The 24,718-nt window shown below is 52.9% G+C and overlaps 1 protein-coding gene across 1 annotated transcript; it reads right to left on the reverse strand.

Moving 5' to 3' along the window:
• Positions 1 to 384: 384 nt before the first annotated feature.
• Positions 385 to 22,459, reverse strand: LOC112949212 (heparan-sulfate 6-O-sulfotransferase 1). Its single transcript, XM_026041588.1, has 2 exons — positions 22,450 to 22,459; positions 385 to 1,447 (listed from the first exon to the last, which is right to left on the reverse strand). Exon 2 carries the CDS (start codon positions 1,345 to 1,347, stop codon positions 739 to 741), a length of 609 nt encoding a protein of 202 aa, XP_025897373.1. The 5' UTR covers positions 1,348 to 1,447; positions 22,450 to 22,459; the 3' UTR covers positions 385 to 738.
• Positions 22,460 to 24,718: the final 2,259 nt, after the last annotated feature.

A 24,718-nucleotide genomic window follows, 5' to 3' on the forward strand; every position in this document is an offset into this window, starting at 1 on the left:
ATGAATTCCCAATTATCTTTATGGTGAAGCTGCATACGTATATGTGATACCAGCGCAATGTATCAAAACCACTGTGCTAAGYACATCTCCCAGGCCACAGTCAATTTGCTTTAATGTTTCTCATCCTCTGATGTTTTTCCTCTTATTTTTATGCTGCTCTATTTTCTGGCAGCRGCTGCCAGCTGAAACGGAGCAACTAGCTTGTGCTTAGATCACAGCCTGACAGAATAGCACATCCTCAGCTTAGTCACTGTTACCATTTACAGACAAACAGTACAATATCCAGCCCACCTCCAAAAATAGCCGCAGAAGAAAACCTCCCTTTTTCTTTTCTTTAATTATTCATCTTCATATCATTATGCTCAGGGGATAAACAGATTTAAAAAAAAGAATCCTACTTCTGTCACTTATGTCTGAATCGGGAGGATAGGAAATGTTCTTTTGTATTTGGCCTTAAGAGTGGTTAACTGCATTTGTGCATTTTTCACTTCTGCATCATAACGTTGACCCTTTTCTATTTTTATGCATTTATTTATTTTTTTAAGAATCTCATTGGTCTTGTAAGAAACAGTAAAAAGGTCCTATGCTTCAGGAAGCAATCTATCTTCTGTTTTACAGACTTGCTTTTAAATAAAATACTTTTTGTTGTGGTTTTTTTTTTTTTTTTTTTTTAATTTTACTTCCACGATCTCTTATATGGAAACCCTAGAATCTCATTAATATAAAAGTCTGCCTAGGCTACCACTTCTCTATAATATGGCTCATGTAGTCCTCAGTGGGCAAGCGTCCTTGCTCCTCGGTCTCTTCCTTGGGAAGTGCTTCATTGGACCGGTGAAGAAGCCTCTCTTCCCGATTCTTTATCCTCTGCTCCATCCTCTCCAGCTGCCGCTTGTACTGGTAGCGCTGCTGGAAGAGGTCCTTTGCATAGTCATAGAGCTGCATGTCCAAGTCATTGAGCTCCTCGATGCGCCGGATGGTGTCGTTGTCCACCTCCACGCCGCCGGCCCGCGTGCTGTTGTACTGCATAAAGGGCCGGATGAATTTCAGGTTAAAAGTTCTCTCAAAGAGGTACTGAGTCTTTCTCTGGAACTCTGTGAGGCCGAAGAAGGCCATGTCTTTGAGGTTCTTTTTTGCGCTCTCCAGCAGGATCTGCGCTCGCTTGTTCTCCGGGATGAAAGACATGTTGTAGCAGCCCACCAAGCTCAAGTCGGCCAACATCCTCACCTGGCGGTTGTTGGCCAAGTTATACGGGCAATCCATGAACTCCTGCAGCGTGCAGCCCGACCAGTCCGTGCCCTCGTAGCACGACGGCAGCTCTTCGGGCGTTGGGGTYCTGCCGTCACACATGTGCAAGGAGGTCTTCCAAGTAGCTCCTCGTTGGACGTGACGCCATTCGCTGAGGTAACGAGATACGGGGTCTCTCAGCAGGGTGATGTAGTAAAACTTCCTACAAGAAGAAGAGAAAATAAAATCATTATGCTGCTAGTAGCAAGAGAGATACTTGGCAAGCTGAGGTCTGCAGCAGGCACCACAAGAACAAGAGAAAACCAACACTGCAGCGTCCACTCTTGGATTATAAGAAAATAATTGGAATTTCTAGTGCTAAGTCGTTTGTGCAACGTTTGACCCGTGATTCTGTTACTCACTGCCCCCGTTGTAGTCACACCAGCTAATAACTCTTTCACTAGGACATCCCTTTCTAGCAACAGGCTGCGATGCCAGAACAAACCCTCCGAGTTCAACTGCTCTACTCAGCAAGAGAAGGCACGAGATAAGAACGATCAGCAATAGCTGGTTCTTAGTTCAGCTGATGCATGATCGATTCAAATACAAAACTTCTTCCCATGTATGAGACTGAAAAGAGTAGAAAGGGAAGACTAYGAGGCGCAACGTACAGAGTGACAGGGGACCTCTTTGCTGCCCCAAGTGCCCACGATGAAGCCCTGGGAATGATGAGAGCAGCAGCCTCCAACAGCTCTCTCCAGGCACCTAGAGGGGAAGGAGCCCTTCTCCTTCATCCCCTTATAATAGCTTAGCGCTGCGGAGCCTCAGAATATTCCCAGGACAAGGAAATACGTTTTCCAGTTGCTGAAGTAGCTGGGAAGTAGGATCCTCATGTGCTCCAAGCTCCTGCGGCTGCAYGACCTTGTGCAGGAGCATCCAGTTTTGAGGGGTCAGCACAGACAGGAAGAGGCTCCGTCTGTGGGGTGACACCGGGATCATTTCCCCATGAAAAAGGCACCTTTGATTAACATGTATAAATACATGAAGGAAGAATGTAGGGAGGAAGGGGTCAAGCTCTTGTCTTTGGTGGCCGGTGACAGGACACGGGGCAGTGGGTGTAAGTTGAAACCCAGGCAGCTCCATCTCCAGGTGAGGAGGAACTTCTGCACTTTGAGGGTGCCAGAGCCCTGGAACAGGCTGCCCAGGGAGGCTGGGGAGGCTCCTGCTCTGGAGGTCTTCCRAACCCGCCGGGATGGAGCAGGTGCCCCGTGCTCTGGGTGTCCCTGCTGGAGCAGGACGGTTGGACTAGATGATCTCTAGAGATCCCTTCCAACCTTGAACATCCTGTGATTCTGCGACCTTTGCCACGTGGCTCTGGCTTGCTGCTCTGCCCGGGAGGCTGCAGAGTGCCAAGCGTGGGCTGTATGTATAGAGTGTCTTGACACAGTTGTACATATAGAGTGCCTTGACACAGATGTACGTATAGAGTGTCTAGCCTAGTGTGTTGCCTGTCCCCAGGGAGAGGGCAGGGTGGAGGGAGCAGAGAGGAACAGCTCCCTTAAACGCACCTCTTCCTCCATCACTTGCATCGCAGCCTGCAGTAACGACTCAACTCCCCGGCCTGGGATGCAGCTCGGATTTATACAGACAGTGCTAAGGAACCTCTAGCAGCTGGAGATAAAATGTGACAGTGGAAGGAACAGGAAAGCAATGACGAACGCCAGATGTTCAAGTGACAGATGCTGACGGTAAACACTACCAACATTTCTGGACCTGTGAACTGCAGTGGACATTTTATTTACATCGGTGTAATCCAAAGGTTATATTTCTTTCCTGAAACACATTCAAGCCACATATTTATGTGGCTTAGAGAAGCATCTAAAGTTTCACCTAAAACCAGAGACTCATTTGACAGGCATCCAAAGACACAGGACATTCCTGTCCAAACTTGCAGTCTGCGTGAGTACAGATAGGGAAAGAAAGAAGAATTAGCGTCTGCATTTTATAGGCAGGAGAGCCAGAATGTTAAATAACATGCAAAAAATCAAATGGATGGTCAAGTGGCAGAGCTGGCACTCATCTCCCCGCTGAAAGCAAAAGTCCAGTCCATCTTTTCTCTCTCTCTTTGCACTTTAGGAGGCTATTAGTAAATCTAATTAATAAATAGTGTGTGAAGCTTGCAGGGTKCATTGAAACAGAGACAGCATCAACAGGACATGGGCTGGAAAAAGGCTAAGGAGCAAGAATCTCTTTCTTCACACATGAACTAMAAAAGCTATTATTTTATTTGAGGTGATGCACCAGCAAATGTTTTACCATGAGTGATTTCTCTAAGATTCAYTTTAGTGAGTGGAAAGGATAATAAAATAGATTACATTTTCTTGAAATTACACTGAATTTGATACGCACTTTCCAGCTCTTTATCAAAGGCTTGAAAGGCCTCCTGGCATAAAAACAAGATATGTCTTTGGAAGCCGGCACCTGGGGAAGCTGCCCCAGAAGCTCCTAAACTAAAACACACACAGAAGGGACTGGGGTACAAACAAGCAGTGCTGAGGTGCAACCAAATGGTCCAGCGGCTGAGCTGGGATGCCCCCCGGGTTGGTGCCCGCGGGTTGGGAACGCAGGCGGGGACACTTGTCAGCAAGAGCTTGAAATTTATGAGCAACCACATGACTAGTAACTTCTCTTTGTCATCAGAGATAAAATAAACTCATTAAATACACGCGGCAATAAGCGCCCTTCCTTTCAGCATGGTGCCCCAGACAGCTCCTTAGCTCAAGTATTCCTAAAGGCTCCTAAATTCCTYATTTCAGAAGCGTGGTCTTCTCCTAGCCCAGATGGTTCCACTCAACACTGCCTCATAAAAAACCCAAGCAACCCCCTTTTAGTCATTCAGTGCTGAGTCTCACTGGCCTTCCTGGAGTTAACAAGCTCAAGTAAGAAAACGAATGTTTTATTTACTAACTTATCTAATGTTTTATTTACTAACTTATCTGTCTTCATCTTCTTCCCATGTGAAGCTGGGTAGAGCAGCACTACTGCTCTGGTGGCTCTGCTCCCACATGTCCCTCAGGGGGTTTATTTACTAACTTATCTGTCTTCATCTTCTTCCCATGTGAAGCTGGGTAGAGCAGCACTACTGCTCTGGTGGCTCTGCTCCCACATGTCCCTCAGGGGGCCTGATGGGACCCCTGGGACGACAAATTAAAACAGAAGCCGAAGTTCAAAGAACAGTTGAGGTTGGAAGGGACCTCTAGGGATCATCCAGCCCAGCCCCTGCTTCAGCAGGGATACCCTGAGCATGGGGCACCCGGTCACATCCAGGCAGGTTTGGGAACTCTCCAGAGCAGGAGCCTCCCCGGGCAGCCTGTGCCAGGGCTCGGGCACCCTCACAGTGCAGSAGTTCTTCCTTCCATGGAGATGGAGCTGCCTGGGTTGCATCTCCACCGTTCCCTGCGCTCTCCCCGTGGCAGTTGCAAGGTGACAGTCCCCCAGGATCTCCCCGAGCCACATCCTGCTGCATGGCTTTGTCTAAGGGAAAGATCACAGCAGTACTGACACAGCTGGTCACTTACATTGGCACAATACGGAGGATCAGCAGTGATACTGGACAGAATTCCCACCCCGGATCCCTTGTTCACTCCATGGTGCATCCCTAGTCTTGCCAGTACAATTTTCTGCAGGGCCACACTACAAATGCTGTCACTGAGCAGAGTTGGGGTAAAAATATCTCCTGCTTGCAGATCCGAGTGTCTGAACCACCCCCCTYGAGTAAGACCCTGCTCTAATCCTTGTCGGATGGGCTCCTCAGCTAATAAAGGGGAAATGAAACCCTTCTTCCTCCAAAGAAAAATTCCCTTTTGCTAATTACCAGTCCATGTAACTCTGAGAATGTGATAGATTCTAAATATGATGCTATTTTCCCTCTTCATCTCTTCCCTCCTACATTCCTATYTCATCCATCCTCCTTGCTTCCCACTGCTGGTCTCTAAAGCCCGCTAAGAGCTGCCTACTTGACTGCGCAGGCCCCTGCTCGCTGCCGCTATGAACTGCTTCTCTCCCACACAGCTAAAAGATGATAATATTTTATTTCTACCGGTTCTTCACTGAACTTTCAAGTGTCCCCAAAGGAAAATGCAAAGCACAGTCCGTAACAGGTCCTTCTTGGTCACCTTGGTGGTCTTCCGCCAGACAAACACCAAAATAGTGATAGCCACTTCCAATCAGAGGTGCTTCATTTTGCTTGCCGGGAGGGAGGTGGGAAAGGAAGCTGTGTAGGTTGCCTCGTCCCGTAATCCCAACCTGTCAGGGCAATATGCCCTAAGGCTACAATTTCTCCCCCGGAAAAAAATAAAATCAACTTTTGAGCCCATCTTTTCCCTAGCAAATGAATCGGGACACCCACCCTGTTGCCAGTGTGTGCAAGGACAGCGCAGGAAAGACAAGCAGTCCTGTCCGTGCTGCAAGGATTTAAGTATTCACCTTGCCGGGACAGCTATGGGGACTGTAAGGGAACCGCTGGCTCCACTGAAGATGGACATTGTCTCCTCAGGAAGCAGTTTCAGCAATGAGTTARAGGTAAGTAGTAAGCAAAGGGGAGGCGGGCATCTGTAATGATGGATGAGCGGAGAACGTGGCAGGAARAAAAGGTTAAGGAATCTATATTGTCATTATGATCATCCTGAGTGTTAGCTGCAGGTAACAGATGTGCAAAGTTCACGTTTACCCTTGCACAGAGCCACAAGAGTAGTGCAAGGAGCCCTCTCTGCAGCCACCAACGCCCCCGGCGCAGCGCAGGCTGCCTGATGTCTCACAGCCCGAGTACCACGAGTCCACGGAAGCCCCGCTTAGCACCTCGGCAGCCCAGCTCTGGGAAGCCCCCGCCTACCCCCTGGGTATTCTACAGCCACATTTCCTGCATAACAATACGCACTCTCAGTTAAAGATCGGAATTTAATATATGTACAATGAYTGCTTCCTTTGGTAGCAAATAGCCCTAATTTTCCCCAGCCTATTTCCTCTCATCTGGTGTTCATTTAGACTCTTCCTGCATTTCACACACAATAAACTCCAGCCCTTTAGAAGTCATACAAGAAGAAAATACCTAAAAATAAGTAAACAAACAAGCCTCTTCAGTCCCCTCTGTTTAAATAAATGTTGCCTCACGCGGCAGCAAGAGCCGGGCAGAACAGCCCAGTACTCCAGGTATGTAAACCCGGGCTCTAACTCTTGTCTTTTCCAGCGCGGGGYGGCCGTGCAGCCCGTCAGCACTCGCGGCGGAGCTGCGTGTGCTCTGCCCGGCCGTGTTTGCTCTGCCCGACGGACCCTGCTCGGTGGGACAAGGTTTGCAAGCGCAGCAGGCAGCAGCTCTGCTCCTCCGCTGTGCGAGGAGCTGCTCGGGTTTGTGAGCAGGGCACCAGGAGGCATTTGTGCAGGGAACGCGCCCGGGGCGCCTCATCACTATTTTATATCCAATTAGCAGAACAGACGCAGATTGGGAGCTTTCACCACATCTTGCTCTCCAGGAAAACTGAGCTGCTGTGTAAGCACAAGGCGCCCCCGTCGCACTGTTCCTAGCAAACAAAGACATGCAGCTTGTTAGGAGCCTTGGGRGGGAGCTGCCAGCCATCCATCAAAGTGACAGATGTGATGAACATTGGCCAAAKGCTGGAAGAAAGCAGAGAAAAGTGGGGTCAGGCTGCGGAAGCGACGGGGACGGGGAGGAAGGCAGAGCCCTCTGGGGCCGCGGCCTCCTCGAGGACCCGTTACAAGCTCCTGTTGCTCGCAGCGTTGATGAACAAGCGYGCGCCGGAGCTTGGGGAAGCGCCGCGCGGTGCTCCGCCGCCGCCAGGCACCACACGCGGCCGCCCGGCCTGTCCCCCACAGCCCTTCACTTGTGTTACCACCTTCCTGTCACCAGCACAGGAGCTTCCAGGATGAAAAACGCCGCCTTTCTCCGCCAAAATGTTTTCCGCTGCCTTCACTCACTGGCTCTGCAGCAGACRCACGTGCGCGCTTGCCGAACGTTGCGTGGCATGATAAAAGATATCAGCATTTCTGGGAAACTGCAGCCTTGTTGACTGTAAAAGAATTTGTTGCAAGGGTACACAGCCGTTCACTTTTGGATTTCCTTCCTGTACGCCAGACATATTAAGAAAAAGCAAGAAACGAATCAACCCTGAAGCAGACTAATGAGGCGTCTGTAACGAGACACTGACATTTGCTCTCCCGCCGGCGATGGGTCTGTCTCGGGTAGGTAGCATACGACGGCACTTCTGGCCCTGCAGAAGGCTGTTTAAGAGAAAAACCCCAGCTCCAGCTGCAGAGGGAATTCCTGTCCGCGGSGGCGCTGGGTGCCGGGTGCCTGGTGGCAATCAGCACTCTATGGAATCTCCTGGGCCGGCTCTGAGCACAGCACGCGTGTCAGAGACGCAGCCTCCCTGGGCGTCAAGACAGCGACAMGGAAGAAAACAAGCACACGTGTCAACTAATAAAGGAGGTTTCTGCACATTTTAACATGCAGAAGAAAGTTTGTGACGGTGTCACACGGAAGGCAAGAAAACCAGAAGCAAGGTGGGACAGCAAGGAGAGCAGCGGCACCGATGCCCACTCAGAGGCACCGCCTGCGGAAGCGCCGCGAGCGAAGCCGCGGGGAGGCACTTGCCGTTTCCTTGGGACCGTCAGCACCTTCTCTTCCAGCTCCCACGAGCTCCACCGGTGAAGCTGAAGACTCAAACCACGAGTAACCACACGGCASACAGGAGACTCCCCGAGACACATCACGTTATACAGAAACCATGGGAGAAGGGGCGCGAGCAGCCGCAGGAGCTGGCCACGGCAGGGCCACGCGTGCAGCGGCCGCGCTCGGGGCGGCTTCCGCATCAGCCCGCAGAGCACGGGCCGAGGGCGACGCTCCTGGGCCCGTGCAGGGAGAGGCTCCGCTCGGCGCCGTCCTGCGCGGAGCCGCTGCCCCGTGCCGCCGGGAGCAGACGCTGGCGCAGCACAAACGCGTAACCCTCGGGGCAGCACCGCCGCGCATCAGCCCCTTCTGCGCCGGAGATCACTCGGAGCTGCCCCTGCCAAATGCTGCTTTTCTTATTAATTGCACTGGAATGCACTTAAGCGAGGCCCAGATCAAAGAATCAGCTGCACAGATTGAAATAAATCCTGTCTGTGTTGCTAATGCCTTGGAAATGGATGACTTGCTAAGCACTCAAAATCCCGGGCACCAGTGATTTAAAACTCCAGATAATGTGCGATTCTTTCAAGGGAATAGAGTTCAGAGGAAAGAGAAAAAAGCTTCCTTCATTTGCTCAAGGAGACGGCTGTGTAGAGGCAAATTGTTCATCTCATTTCTGAAGCTTGTCCATCTCAAATTTCTTTTTCCACTTCCCTGTCACCAGAAACCACAGTGCACAACCAGCAGTTTTCATCGTGACAAAACTTCATCATTATTAGAGATTTTTAATTCTTTTCTTCATGATGGTTCGGAATCTTTTCAAAATACTGATAAATAAACATGAGTGGGGAGGGATGCGTTACCAGTTGGCGCAATGAATCACGGCCTCCTTTCGCACGAGCCGCTCTCCTATGGTTTCGAATAGCGCCAGGATCCTGATGGCCGTGCAGTTTGGTAATCCAGCCACCGCCATCCATAACTCGACCGTAAACCACGGCACTTAACGTGGCTGCTACAGATGTTCCGAAGTTCATTCCCTGCCTTTTAGGAGGTGATAGCCAGCCAGCAGGTGCAGACACTGGGATTAGCTGGGAAAAAATCAGTGTTGAGCACCGTAAAAGCTCCCATTTCCCGTGTCGATGCCCTGACTTCAAAGACAGGCTGCCAACCTCGGCATGCCCACGCTCACGTGCGAAACATSAAATGTGCACACGCAAACACAGCCAGCCTCGCGGGGGCCGCAGCAACAAGGTGCTTTTGCCTAAAAYATAGTAAAATAAAACAGGGATGTTACAGGAGGGCCTGGTGCCATGCACAGCAGAGGCAGGGGAAGGAGCTGCAGCTGAGAGGAACAAGAGGGCATCGCTAATATAGAAAATTAATACTGAAAGAATCAGCACAGGAAGGATTCGCAGTGCTCAATCCAGGAAGACAAGGTCTCCTATGGGAGAATTCCCCAAGGGGAGGAACAGCAGCACAAAGGGAAAAAAAAAAAAAAAAGAAAGAAAGAAAAAGGAAAGAAACCCAATCACATACTCTATGGTTAAAAATTAAAAAGACTACCAGACGCAATTACATTCATGATTAAAAGATCCAACAGAAGCATATTTAAATTCATTAACTCAGTCCACACTTGGCTACCCCAGGAGACCAGCTGCTCCTGCAGCACAGGGCAGCAAAACACAAACTACATCTTGCTTGTATTTGATCAAAACCTTGTGGAAGCTGCAATGATCTGGCTGTTAACATCTCTTAGGTGATAATTAGGCTCTAGGGGCAGCCAACATTGTTCAGGAGAGAAAAGGCTGGTGGAAAGGGAAGCGGTGGAGCCGCCCGGGGCCGCGGAGGCACCGGGGCGATGCCGGCGCCTGGGCAGGAGGAGGCCTAGCTGAAGAGAACGGGCAGATTCTGCTTCTTGTGCGGTCTGACACAGCCGGTGCCCACCAAGCCTCTCCTGGGAAACGCTCCGCCGGGGCTGGCTCTGCAGGCAAAGCCCTTCCCTCACGGCAGGGCGCGCGGGCGAGAGCTGGTGCCGGAGCTCGGTGCGGCCGGAGGGGGCTGCCGAGGGCAGTGGGGCTCCCCTCGCTACCCGCACCAGGAAGCTCCCGTGCGGGCACGCCGCRCTCCTGGCGCACGCCGCGGCTGGACATGTCCCGGCCGCGCGCGTCCCACCCGCGCCTGCCCTGCTCCTGCCCGCCGAATCCATGGAGATTTAGAGCCCCCGGCAGCGAGCGAACTTCAGTCCTCCTTTGCGACCGAAGGAGCAGAGAGGTTTCTTCTATTCTGTGGTCGAAGCTGGATAAAGCAGCTGACTCTCACTGACAAAAACTTGAAAGCCAGGGATAATTCCTGCMTCAAAATGAGAGCTCCGGAGCGATCCCTGGGCGAGGACAAGCCTGTCCATGTCTCGCAGCTACTCCAGGATTTGGAGGCGAGAGCCCCTGCAGAGCCGGAGGAAGCGGCTGCTCCGCGACTCATCAGCTGCCACTCCAGTGAACAGGGACACAGCGGCAGAAGGAGCCACAAAAATGAGAACCAAACACAAAGCAAAACATCCTGGGAGAAAATGATCCAACTGGCAGCGTGGGGAGGGCAGGCAGGAAAGCTTGCAATGAGCTGGACTGAGCTTGTAAAATTTAAGTTTGATTAAATTTGTTAGATCAAATTTGCAAAATTACTTGTAATATTGTACATATCAGCATTGAGTTCACTGTGAGGCTAACCCAGCTGCTAAGGTTGTGAAGGTAGGAAATGGTAAATATGGGACATTTGCTCCTTTAAAGCCCTTCTAAAGGTAGACATTAAAGGCTATAGTGGGAAGTTTCATGGCTCTGCCATGAAAACCTCAGTCTTCAGGGCTCTCCCGGGGCACCCACGGACCCGGAGCTCCCTCCTGCCCACATGTGGGTTCTGTGCTGCTAGCGGCTTCAGGCTGCAAAAGCCAAAAGATTCACGAATTGCCAGATGGATGCTCCCAGAAAACATGCCTCGAGGCCCTGAATACACAGCAGAGCAGCTGGAAACTCCCCGCAYGGATGCAATGCCTGGCGCTGCGCTCGGCGCTCCGGCCGCGGAGCTCGGCCCTTCCCGCTGCCTGCCCTCCCTGCACGGGGGCCGGGGCAGAGGCTCCTCGCCGAGCACTCGGCCGCCTGCTAGTCGTGGCCCACCTCGGGCCTCTTTCAGGCCTAAAAACGAATATCCCCTCGCTCTCTCCTCCCAGAATCTCATTTCTCACTTTGCCTCTTCGCTCTCTCTTTGCTGACAATTTCTCTCCTACGATATAAATTTTGGATGATCCCAAGGGACTGTCATGCAGCTGGGCGCAGTGGACGGAGCTACAAAGAGACTGGGAAATACCGAAGCAACTGGGAGTGCCAGGCCAGGGGGAATCGTGCTAATTGAAAGGAAAAGAGAGGGCAAACAGCCCGGCTCCAAAGGAGACAGCATTCCTGCAGTAGCCTCTTCTGATCTGCCTCCTTACAAAGCAGCTCTCTGGAAAAGGGCTGGGAAATGCATTAATTTATCACTAGCCGGACTCACTCTCCAAGTGCAGTGTCACCTGGGCTATTTTTCAATATGTTTTTCCAGCCAGTGACACTCCCGGCACCGTAATTACAAGACTTTAAGTTGAATTCAGCTTTGCCTCGCGTCCCCTAAACACAACGACTGCYGATTAACCTTGAGTTCAGAGCCAAGCGGTGGCCGAGGCAGTCCCGGGTGAGTCACAGGGTGCACGTGAGGAGCCTGCACAGAGGACGTCAGGGAAATAATTTGCCCTGAGCCCCCGCACAACTCGCAGTCAGCCCAGGGCTGACGAGCAGCTGCCCGCCGGTGTTTGTCAGCGCACCACGCACGGCTGCTGATGTTCTATATGGGTGTCTTCAWATGTGGGCAAACACTGATTACAAAYGGGATGTGGAGCTAACAATAGGTGTCTGGAAACATGAGTGGTTTGTCAGGGAAAAGAGCTTTCCAGAACCTCTGTGCCAATATTGACTGTGTTTCTAAATGTCAACTGAAGTCATGAAAGTGCTCTGTACTGTACACAGGAACAGCTCAAAATGTACATGAAGATCCTCATTCACCTGTGTGCATGGGTAGGGAGGCAGGGAGTCCCTCGCAGCACCGTCCGACCTCGGGAGAAGTTAAAAGTCTCTCTGTCTACACCTAACGAGGACTCTGTCTCCCCAAAACCAACCCCCAAGCCCCCAAACAGCCGAACAGCCAAACCTCCTTTCCCCTGCTCGCATCCTGCCCTCCTTGCAGCTCACTAGCTCCATTCTCTCAGGTGCGAGCGCTCCCCGCAGCAGGTTTCCTGCAGCAAATGAGGCAGCCAAATTGCTGGATGTTTACCAAAGGAAAAGGAAACAGAGACCTCAGACACCTTGTGCGCTTTCCTCTCCCTCAGACCAGTAGCTGGCTTATTCTAACAATAATAAAACAGGCAGAAGGATGTAATTAGCATCAAGCACAATTCATTCCCCTTCCTTTGAGGTACTAAAATCAAAACCAGAAATCCTGACTCCGAAGTAACACACACAGCAAAAAAAACCCAAACAAGCGGCCCRAAGTTTAATGTGGAAGACTTTCTAATTGGGCAGTATCTATGTGCCTGGTGAGCAGCTCCAGGGAACATAGTGAGTGGAGGCTGACCTGGGGCAGCCTGTTTTCCTACGGCTGGAAAGTGCCCTGTGCAGTGGAGAGAAGCCGGAGCACATGTGGGAAGGCAGTGTTCCACCTGGGGGTGGCCAACGGGAAAGGCAGCTCTCCCCCACACCCAGTTCATGGATAAGCAGTGGTGGAAAAACACCTCCATCTCAAGGCAGGCCCAATTACATTCTGCATTACCAGGAACACAGGGGAGCAGTTCAGCAGGAACGACGAGTGCCCTGCATGGGCTTTCCCTGTACGGCTTCCAGCTCAGGTAAGCCTTGCTGGGGCGCCCACCAGAGCCCAGGACCCTGCTCCAACCTCCAACCTAGTTACAGGGCGGCAGGAACTCCCAGCTTTCACACTGCTGCATGGAAAGCTGCTCACATTTCTGGCCCTCTTCTTCACGCCCAGTTTTTCAGGCAAAGGGGGTGATCTTACAGGAGGCTTCCTGAGCGCACCCATGCTCTACAGAAGCCCATTTTTTAAGCAGAAGGCTGTAAGACTTTTAAAGAACCTACAAGAAACAGGAGCCAAAACAATTTCCCTGGGAGCTTCAGCCTTGAGATTACTCAGGTGCTTGTCCCTCTGTCTACTAGTCTATGTCAACTTGCTCTTCCCCTTCCAGACCGCAAAACTGTGTCCCCTTGTGCTTAATCCTGAATCGAAATGACTGTGGTAGGAACGTGTCTCAAACCGTTTTTCCCTGCACAGCAACTCCTCAGTTCAACTCTCCGTGATGACCTTCCTGCTCCCGAGGCGGGATATAGATCCCATGCTAACCTCACACGTGGTTCCGAATGAACAAGCATTTCCCCTCYGCACATCCCGCTCATTCCCTAGGTAACCAGAGCCCCGAGCAGCTGAATCCTTCAAACCACCGTTGCGGACAGCAGCACTTGACATGGTGACCTGGGAGCGGAATAATCTCGAGCTCTGATCTGGTTAAACATCCTTGTCTAACAACCACCCCGGGCGGCGGGAGCAGAGAGCGCAGCCTGGAGGACACGGCGTGCCGGCCGCCCGCTCCGCGCTCCCGCGTGCGCCGGTGCATCCGCCCGGGAACGCAGCCCGTCCTCGGCACCGCTGCCGGCTGCACCAGGAGCTGCACCCCGCAGGAAGGCAGGGGCTTTCCGGAGGATGTACAGGAAACCCCTGCACGGTGACATTGGGAAGGGCCTTGGGAAAGGCGGTCACCCTGTTGGGAAACAGGATCTGCAACGTGTTTRTGGAGAGAGCCACAGGATACTCCAAAGGAGCTTCCTGTGTTGCACATCCCCAGAGAGCAGAGAAGGACACTGTTCATCTTGAGTAAATAACAGAAAACAACAAGTCTCAGGTAAATGAGTAGATAAGCCGAAACCACGCCGGGGGCCAGGAAAGGCGCCTGGCAGCAGGCGGAGCTGGGGGCCCGCAGGGACTGCAGCTGCCGGGACGTTGTCCCGCAGGGCTGTGCCTGCTGCCATCCGCCCCTGCCAGCCGCAGTGCCGCGCGGCAGAACGGGGAGCAAGCGGGGCCACGGCCGCACCGGGCCACCATGGGGCCCACGGGGAGGATGGGGGTCCTGCCCTTGCCGCCCCCAGCCCGGCTCCGGCCCTGCCGTGGGGCCGACCGCAGTCGGGCAGAGCGGGAGAAGCGCTGAGGTTCATTCACGGCACGACAGGCGCAGTGCTCAGCGCGCTTAAGGGGCCCTTCCTCGATCCCCAGCAGTGGCGGCAGCTCGGAAGGCCGCTGGCCATCCCGCGTGTGGGGCGGCCGGGGAGCTGCGCCGCACAGGGCCGCTCCTGGGCGCCCGCCGGGCACGGCCGCGTCCGCCACGCACTGCCGAGAGGCGGCGCTCGCCCCGCGGCTCCTCGTCCTGGGCCTYGGCCCCACGGCCTCGCGAGCCCCTGTTGTCCCCCTGGGACAAACCTGTGCCTCGCATGGACATGGGCAGCTGCCACGCAGCCCTGTCCCAGAGCCCTGCCCGCCCTCGCAGCACCCATGGGTGCTGACCACAGCCCTGGGCGCGCGCGTGCTCCGCTTCCTCCCACGCCGTGCACGTTCGCTCGCTGCCATGCCCTCAGCTCCTCCCGTGCGCACGSCCTGCTCCGCGCAGGCCGCTGAGGGCAGCGCCGCCATGGCTACGGCCGGGGAGCCGCCGCGCGGCGCGGCGGGCCGGCCTGCGCGCGGCCGGGCAGGGAGCAGCCCGTGTTTCTATACCTCGGGGTGTGCTTAATAGTGACCGAGGAAATAATGGTCTTACCTGTTAGGTGAGGAGGAGGGAAGGAACACACAGGGATGTCACCGTCACCAAGAGACAAATCCAGGTCAGATGAGAAAAGCAGGAGAGAGAGAGGGAGGAAAAAGAAAAGGATCTATATTTCACTATGAACATGCCAGCTAAATAGGAAAAAAAAAGACTTTTCATTTCAATATATTTTGCTCTCTCCAAGTAAATGATAAAGTAAAAACAATAGAGCAAATGAAAGAGTGACACAAAGTGCTTTTGTCTGTGGATAAAGTTTTCAAAGATTTATGCAAATAATTTTTCGTGCTCATTGCTTTGTGGCACTGATGTGCTGCCATCAGAGCAGGCACAGGAAGATCTCTTACGCACTCTGCTATTTAACACAGACACATACCACTCTACTCTTGAACCGTGAGTAAAAGTACAGGGTGCAGCTGCACGGGGCAGGTATGGCAGCTCTCAATGCATCTGTTTGCACACACTTAGCGGCACTAACCGCTGGYGCCGCTGCAGCCCCGGCGCAGGGCGCCCGGCTCTYGGAGCTGGCACGTCCTCTCAAAGCYCCACGCRCAGCTCTCATGTGCGGGCGCTCCRGTCTGCATTAGCTGGAGCCTTCCTGCACTCAACCACGGCAAAGGCTCTGGGGACCTCCTAAAGCCAGAACAAAATTCCATAAAACAACACAGTTGTGCTGCAGKAAAAAAGAGAAGGAGGGGTAATAATTACTTTTAGGGAAAGAAAAGCGCCCTCCTTTCAAGACAGAAGTTCTCTTTCCTGAGGATCTCTACCGCTGCTGAAGCAGGCAGGAAGGTCAGGTCCTTCTGGCGCCTCCTCACTGATGCTCCAGCCCTGCGGTGAAGGGCTCGGCACCAGTTTCCGCACAAGGCCGCCMGCCAAACCCTTCTCCTCCGTCCACCCTCCTTGTGCTCACGCCATTGGCACGAAGGGAAACCCTGCACGCAGCCCTGCTGCTGAAGGGCCCAGCGGGAGGAGAGACCCTCGCCGTGCACGGCTTCGAGCCGTGCCAGGGCCGCTGCGTCTGCCACGCGAGCCCGTCTAAACGCCCGACTCCCTTTCGCTTCTTTCCTTTGAGCCTGTACTGAGGTGCACAAATAAGAGTGTCGCCCAGTAAATCTCTTTGTGGGGGTCAACATGAGAGCACAGAAAAATTGTCTAGGGAGGGTAAGATTATTTGCTTAGTTCAAAACCACTTTTTTTCTCATTAGCTGTCAGAGGAGGAAGTTGGATAAAATCAATAACTATATTAACTTTAATAAGAATCACAAAAGGGAAAAGTTGAAATGAAGTTAAGCAAATGAAGTTTAATAAYGATTTTTAATTACGAGGGCTTTCATTTCACTTTTCAAGCCCCCTGCCCTCTGCAACCTCTCAATACTTATGAGGCAATGAATAATTCAAGAGCGCGGGCGCTTTGGCCATGCTGGGCTGTGTCCATGCAGGTCTGTGACCAGGCGSGTCAGGGCCAGCTCCGTGCCGGCCGCTGCAGCCCCGTTGGCTCCAGCACGGAGGGCCGGGAGGCGGGCGGGAAGGGGCTGCCTTGGAAAGGGCGACGGGAGGGTGCGTGGGCTGCCGGCCCGGGCCAGGGACACGGAGGAATGCGCCGGCAGGCAGGATGTGCCCGGACGAGCCCCGGCAYGCCGGCCCGCCACGGAGAGGCCTGTCCTCCCTCGGAATGGCATTCCGGCATTCTTCCCGACGGCAAGCTGTCCTCGGGAGCAGGGCAGGAGGAGAAAAGCAAGAGAAACTGCGCACGGGGATGCACCCTCAGGGAGATGCAGAGMGCGCCGCTGGAAACCAGCAGCAGCCAAGCAAGGTGCTGGAAGCCCCGAGGGAAGCTGCGCAGTGAGTGTGCGACGGAGGCGGCTCCCCGGCGGCCAGAGCAAGGCCGGGCTCCCTCTGCAGCCTCCCCGCTACCCGCAGCGCCGCCACGTCCACGGCAGCTCCGCCTCGCAGCCGGGCGCCGCGCTGCCCCGCGGGACGCAGCCCGGGACGCGCTCGCGGCGCTCGCGGCGACGCCGGGCTCGGCGCCCCTGGCAGCTCAGCTGCAGCCGCTACGCTCCGAGCAGCCACGCGCTCTGCGGGTCAGCCACAGCGTTTGCCCAGCGAGCAGAAACCACGTCATCACCAGCACGTGCAGGGCCGGGGTGCCACCACATACACCCGCAGAGAGGCCTGACTGCCCTTCCCGGGCTCAGAATACAGCTCATTTGCAAAACTGGTAGTTTTTCTGCTCCTTCTGCTTCGAAACAGGYTTGGATTTAACCTGCTGCCTGCAGCCTAAGGCAGGAGCTGCASTGTCCGCACTTGGGAAAATTCAACAGCAATGGCCTTTACCTTTGTGCTATTCCTAATTAAAAAACCTACGTCTCTGAGGAGATTCCAGCTTTACTAGCAACTGGGAAACTTGGACATTTTAACTTAATTCAGGAAAAAAAAAAAAAAAGCCACCTGGAAGTGTGTGCTTTGGCTCACAGGCCAGAGCAAAGGCAGCAGCGTGGGGTGCGCTGTGTTGCAGGAGAAAACATCCTTCCCGSTCACGGCGCAGGAACAGCAGTCCTCAGCCTTGGAATGCCGCTGTAAGGAGTGCTTGGAAATGCTCTCTTTTCTCTTCAAAACAGAAAAGCCAACAAATGCAGGGTTTTCTAAAAATCCCGCTCCTACGGAGTCAGTGCTAGACCTTCTCCGGGCCCTCCCGTGTCCTCCGYGGAGTCTGTGGAAAGCCAGGGAACGCATCGAGGCCGACAGGAGCCTCCTGCAGGCTCCTCCAGGCAGGCTTCTCATCTGACTCACCCCAGACGTGCCGGTGCCTTTGCTATTTACCTTCCCATGCAAAACCTGCGCACAGAGCTCACCTCTTGCTGCCTTTGCACACACCAAGGGATTAACGCCGACTTTGCTGTGCAAATCTTAGCACCYGTCTCTCTGAAACCAATGAGATAAGGCAAAGTACTTTGGTCCTCTGAAGGCTAACCAAGTGTCATGTAATTTATAAAGAAAAGGCAGGCTTTACAGGAACACAGATTTCTGCAAAACTGCTTTTAGGGTGGAAGCTGAGTAAATGAAAACTCGTACTGGAGAAGCAGGCTTTGGTTTTGCAGTATTAGCTTCACTGCAACCTGCTTTTCTCATCCAAAAAGCAGAAAATCTTGATTGAACAGATTTTGTTTCTTTTTTCCTTTCTTTCAAAATAACTGCTCGTGTCAGAAAGTGTCAAAACACAATTAGAGGGCTTTTTCCCTCTCTTCGGCACGCTTTCTGACAGTGTTTAATCATTACCTTCCAAATTAGTTTTGAGGAGGACGGAAAATAAACAGAAAATAACCCAATATATACTTGCAGCCCCGTGGCTAGCGCGGCCCCGCTCCACAGTTTCAGTGCCGTTGGACCCCAGTACGTGCTCCCAGGCCGGTGTGAGAGCAGCCCGGGGGTGAGACGAGACGTGGGGGCTCTGGGCCGTCTCCCGCCGGCCAGGAAGGAGCCGCTGGGAGGTCCCGGCCGCAGCGGCAAGGCCGAGGCCGGCAGCGCCTCGGTGCGAGGAGCACCGGCTGTTGCGCTGGCTCTGCAGCCGGCTCGAGCTGCAGCTGCTTCCATCGGGAAGGAGCGGGAAAGGGGCTTCCACTGGGAGAGGGGAAGGACGCCCCGAAAGGGGGGCTCTGCCTTGCGTCCTCACTCCGTAGCGTTCCCCTTTGCCCTAAGAGCTTGGTTGAATGAACAGAGCCCGCATCTGAGCAAGGCTTCAGCGAAAGGYGCCGCTGGGGAGGCGATGGAACCCGGCCCCTCGGCCCCCCACAGCCGCCCTCCGCGCACGGACCCCCGCAGCGGCGCCCGCTGCAGCAGCCTTTGCCACGCCAAGGAGGTCCCGGCAGAGCTGGGACCAGCACCAAAGCCTGGCAGCAACCGGGGGCCCGAGGCAGCACCGCGCAACGGGCCCCGCTTTGCCCACAGTGCACACAGGAAGAAACTGCATCTCGAACAAAAACAAACAGAAAATAAAATAAACCYGCAAGCAGCGAGGCGCCTGGCCTCGCTGGAGGTGAGCGCCACAGCTGCCTCGCACTTCTTGCTTTTATTTCCATTTATTGTGTTTCTTTTCCTCTTCTGGCAGCTCTGCAAGGGCTGAGAGGAGCTCAGCATGTTGCGTTAGAGCTTCCCTCACCCTTAGGYAGGCTTTGGGTGTTGGGGAATGATGACACTACAGAGCACACRGAAAGGAAAAGTGATCTGCTGGCACCGGCATAATAATTTTCTGGCAAGTTCTGCTGAAAATTAATGAGAAATACATGCAGTTGTGGTCATATTAGCCAATATTGACTCTCTTGGACTAGTTACCAGATGAAATCATGCCCTGGAATGCAGTCCGCTTTGCCAGGAGCATTATTTCGCTCCGGAATTCAATTTTTCAACCCCAGAAACAACGTTATGTCTAAGCTGGAAATTCCAGACAAGCGCGTCACGTTTTAAACACGTACTTTTAGCAGAAGGAAACCAAGCCATGCTCAGCGCCGTGCGTCCTGCCTCGGCAGCCCCGGCACCACCGCGCTGCTCCGCTCTGCCCATGCGTGCCCTGCCACGGCAGCCTGCCCCTCTCTGGGCAGCCTGCTTGGGAGCTGCGTGGGCAGCACCCTGCCTGAAGCCTGAAGGGCTGCGGGGTTGTCCCGCAGCTCTGCGCCTCGACGGGAACACGGGGGCTGCACGTGAGCACAGCAGACAGCAATCGGGTGCCAGGAAAACGCGCCATCCTCCGCCCCAAACATCAAAATAACTCCCCTGCACACAAACAAAGGGGGGGTTAATTCCTGCCTTCCTTTGCAATTCCCTCAGACACGTTTTGTGTCTGAAAGAAACGCATCGGGAGCTGAAAGGAGCAGGATGCTCTCCACGAGGCCGTGCGTCCACGGCCAGCAGAGCAGCGGTGTCCTGCGGGCGCGCGCGTGGCGAGCGAGCGCGGGAGCCGCTCCGGCGCCGCGCAGGCACCCCGTGCACCCAGCACACACCGCAGCTCGCCGCACGCCACCCAGCCGCTCCGCAYGGAGACCATCGATCTGATTTCTCCGTGATTATCTTTTCAGCAATTGGATCCAGCTGGTCAGGAATCTTCAGTGGGAGGTTAATGAATATTGCTGAGCTTGCAGAACAAAATGTTGAGCTTCAAACAACTCTGGGGTTCATTTTTAATGAAATGTTTTAAATTCTTGGATTTTATCTATTTTGCAAGCTTCAGAAGCAGCCTTGGTGCTCTTTTAAGTTGCTTCCTTGATTTTTTTTTTTTCATAAGAAGGAACTCATGTATGAAAATGCATCACATTGTTGCTCTTTTAACCCAAACAGTATGCAAAAATCAAAGCGTTCCCATCTTGTGTCCATGAAAAATTGATACGGCTCCAATATTTCTTTGCAAATGAGTAGGGCTGCACACAAGAATCTACAATAAGCTCTACTTTTATGACCACACGGGGGAAAAATGCAAGGAATAGGAGTTGCTGGGAGCGGAGGGCACCGGGGGCCGCCAGCACGGCCGCGTGCGGACGCCTCCCGCGGTGGCTCTGCCCAAGCGGCCGGGAAAGCCCTGCCGGAGCCCTGCCTTGCCGGGCTCAGTGTTGCCACCTCGGCTATTATTACCCTGTTACCAAGAAGGAAGCATTAATGGCTCTGTTGTCCGGCCAGAAAGCAGGCGCTCACCATGCGAACGGACGCTTGCCAGCTCTGTGACTGGGGCCTATTTTTGTCTTCCACGGCCGGGCATGTTTTTCCCACCGGAATAGCAGAACAGAGAGGGGTAGCCCGCTCCGGCCTTGCAGAGCTTTCTGCTCCCTGCCCGGCCCCTTTAGTGCCCACGTGCTTCAGCCAGGACGGCCCGAGCAAACCCATGGCAGGAGGGACCCTGGCTCAGGGAACAGGCCACTCAGGAGACACAGGAACTTCTGCCTGAGGCTGCCGGCCGTCGGGTGCCCGCTGTATTTCCAAGAAGCTGTTTGTGCACATTGCTTCACTTCTCATTTTATGGGCAATGTCTGCTCCACATCTCCGGTGCGTATCCTGCTCACAAAACACGAGCGCCCTGGGATGTGTCACGGGGCCTCCTGGGTCACCTGTGTTTGCTGTTGAGATTTCATCCCCTTTATTCTTCTAAGGAAGGACGTTGGGGATGCATTATATACTCCTTACACACCATTCCTAATTCCATCCTCTCCTTTTCATCTGCATCACCATGAGGATCACTATGAAGCTCTAGGTGAAAACGTCCATGGCAGAGGCCAGCTCTGCCAAACATGGGAGCTTTATGGCCCTACAGAACCAAATGCCAAAGAAGTCAAGAACAGATCAAATCCACGCTCATATATATTTTTTCCAGCGCTGGCATTTACAGAGACCTTTGTGACAATTTTATGCCTCCTCTTGTTTATGTCTAAGCAAATGTTAGGAGGGTAAGTGTGCTGTCTGCTTCCATTCCTGCCTATCTCCTTCCTGCCAAAACTGTTTTGCAAGATCTTAATGCTTTTGAGTTAGCTCTGCAGCTCTCTACGGCACCCGGGTTCTTTTGTGTGTTTATCCCCTAGCTAAACACAGGCGAACACAAAAATGACACATCACCTCTTTGTGGAAAGAAATAAATTGACCTTCAGTCTGGCTTTGCCTTTTTGCTGTATAAAATAGCAAAAAAAAAAAAAAAAAAAAAAAAAGACAAGTACTTAATGCACAGCCACAGTGACTCTTAGGCAAATCCACTCTTAACTCTTAAGCAAATCCGCAGCGCACGAACGCACAAACAGACATTTATTTTGTTCCAGCTCTGGCGTTTTTACATCAGTTCACTATCAACAGGAAGCAAACTGTTTGAGAAACGCCAGACCAATGGCTCTGTGCAACCTCCCAGCCTCCTAAAGCCACGCTCTGAAGCCCCCGAAAGGGCAAAACCCCTCGAGCGCGACCGGCAGTAGCTCCCCGTGAGAGGCAGCGGCAGGAGCGCCGCTCCAGCCCCAAGCAAACCCAGCCTGGCAGCAAGTTCAAAGAGGCTCCGGGCTCCTTCTGAAGCCAGGGTAGCAACCAGGAGGGGAAGTGGGGCAGACTGCTCCTTATGGCTTGTGAAACACACGGATCCCGCGAGGAGGCTCCTYGGCGAGCAGCACGACCACGCTCGCCAGCCCTGCGCGCCGCGCTGACCGGCCGATTCCTGTAGCCCTTCCTCTTCACCCAAGCCTGGCAGAGAGCAATGGGGGAGAGGACACATTCCAGTGATTTGCACGGGAAACTTCCATTAACTTGCATGTCCCTGGCACCGTGCGAAGGTCAGCACAGGCGCCTGCGAGTCCCAGCTGCTGCGCAGTGCTCCGGGTATCTGCACCCATGGGCGTAAGGGCATTCTGTGCTGAAGATCAGCTGCGGGTGGGCTCTGTCTTCCAGGAAATTGCTGGATACAGGGATATTAGAGGCACTGGCAAGGATAGTAAAAAGAGCCCTCTTGGTGTGCGTGGCTTTGCAAAATAATCTTACTCCAAATTGCCATTTAACCACTTCATACGGTTCATAAAGGATTCCAGGAGCACTGTGTGTATTTTAAGACCCGCGGTGATATTCAAGAGGAGGCTCCCCCATTTAGAAAGCTGTAATTGACACTTTGGTTCTGAGTACATGGAGCACTTACCGTGCAAGGGAGCTCGCGGCAACTATTTCTGAGGCAACTTCAAAGGCTGTCGGGAATCTCCTCTGTGGAATCTGCTCTGTGGAATCTCCTCTCTGGAATCTCCTCTATGGAATGTCCCCTGTGGAACCTCTTCTCTGGAATCTCCTCTCTGGAATCTCCTCTATGGAATGTCCCCTGTGGAACCTCCTCTCTGGAATCTCCCCTGTGGAAAGCCATGTGGGCCCTGGGGTTCCGACCCGGCGGCCGAGACAGACAGGGCCTCTCCTAACCCAGTCCCCAACAAGGGGTCCCCCCTTGTCCCCTCCAGGCCTCTGCCAGGCTGACACAAGAGCCCCGAGCCCCAGGTTCTTGCTGGCCATGACTTGTACTGGTCCTTGCACATAGCAGGAGCTTCTCAGCCTGCACTGCTGGCCGTAACGCAGAGATTTAAGCATTTCCTAATTCCTGTGAACATACAGAGTGCGCACACCCTTGGCGAGACGGACACTCAGGATGTACATCCTTTATAATCCTTTATCTGTAATGCATACATATGGTTTCCATAAACAAGAGCGAGGCCAGACAATCATGAAGACAGAAGAGAATGAAAACTGAAAAGAAGAGCATTACACCTAAAGACACCGCACCAATATCTCCTGAGCTGCTAGACACAGCTGCTATTTTTAAAGCAGGGACCATCCACAAGTCAGACTAGTCACATTCGTCTTACAATGCAAAGGAGTGATTACAGCTCTCAAAGCCAGAAAAAATAACCGGCTGCCATGGAATATTGTAACTGCGATATTCCCAGAGCAGTATCTCCTGCTGGGCCAGAAAGGGCCAAACTAGCGAAGGACAGGCTCCAAAAGAGGGGAATACTCTGCCCCTCACTTCATACCAAGAAGAGCATATGTGATATAGGGATCACACTCAGTCACCTCTATTTGGGTCTTCACAAAATGCTGGGTAAGGCAACCGAGTGTCTGCTTGTTGAATCGCGGTCACTGCAGCTCAGAGACGCTGCTTTCCATGGAAGAGCAGTCCCGGGCAGGTGCTGCAGGCACATGCACCAGGGCCACCTGAAAGACCCGGGGTCCTGTGTGCGCCTACACACATTATCAGTAACTGGGCAATATCTGGGCATGTACAGACAAGTTTAAACACCACATAGTATTGCATACACACGTTTCTGGAGAGATTAGATGGTTGTTCTCAAGAAAGGACAGGAAATGATTGGGGGAAAATTATGAAAACTAGAATAATCACCATGCTAATCACCAAAGTGGGTTTGAGATGCAAAGGGATTTAATTCATCAATTTGCACAGATTAGGGAAAACTGAGATTCACTGCATTAAGAGCGCCTATTTATTTCTTAAAACCTTTCTTGGCCGGGAGCCATTAGGAACTTGTAAACGACTAGAATTATTGGTCTTTGATGGGCTCTCCTAAAGGGGACAGAGGGGAGAAAATGGCAGATTTGAGTCATTAGGCTCATCTTCTGTTAGCTCTGGTACTTTGCAAAAATACGTGTTGGAGCATAAACAGGTGACAACTGCCTAACTATGACCCAGTGGGAGCGGGGGCCATGCCCCGTCTGGCCACGCAGCGCTCCCGGCCAACCCGCCTGTCCAAAGCGAGCTCCACATCTGCCCTGCTCCTCTTACCCCATCGCTGTTCCCCTCCGCAGCTTCCCTTCTCCTCGTGATGCAAACTGTCCTGAAGGGAATGAAGCCATTCCAGCCTATGTGATTTACAAGCCAGAACGTGCTCTTAGGCTTTACTGCGCAAGAGATTAGCACTCCAGTGCATTTCATTAACTACACATCAGCACTGACTGAAGTTACTGCATGCACAGGTTTTTGGAAGAAATGCTTATGTTGCTTTTCTAAAGGGGAAGTAAAGACGGCATTTAAAGGAGAAAAAAAACCTGGAATCTCTAAAAGAGTTCTATAACAGATTTTTTTCAAAATTACATTTACGTTATGGCTATGCTAGAATGAATACTTGAGTTTGCCTTGAATACTGCTTCTTCACTGAAACTGTGACCAAAAGAATTGTGTGAAATAACCAGAATTTGCAGAGTCCAATCCTGCAAAGCCTTGTTTTGGTCGGCGAGGCGCCTCCGACTCCCGCACACTTGGAATCGAGAGTTGGGGCTTGCTGCTCACTCCAGCAGAGCTGCCCTGCTCTCCTTGCTTACGTGAAACCAGAAAAATGGTTTAAACTGTTGTTATGTCCGCTTATTTCCTTGTGTTGCCAGAACTGTGTAAAAGAATTTGAAGCTATGGT

This window comes from Nothoprocta perdicaria, unplaced genomic scaffold (genome assembly GCF_003342845.1).
Source record: "Nothoprocta perdicaria isolate Ctin4 unplaced genomic scaffold, notPer1 scaffold_289, whole genome shotgun sequence".
Lineage (NCBI taxonomy): Eukaryota > Metazoa > Chordata > Aves > Tinamiformes > Tinamidae > Nothoprocta > Nothoprocta perdicaria.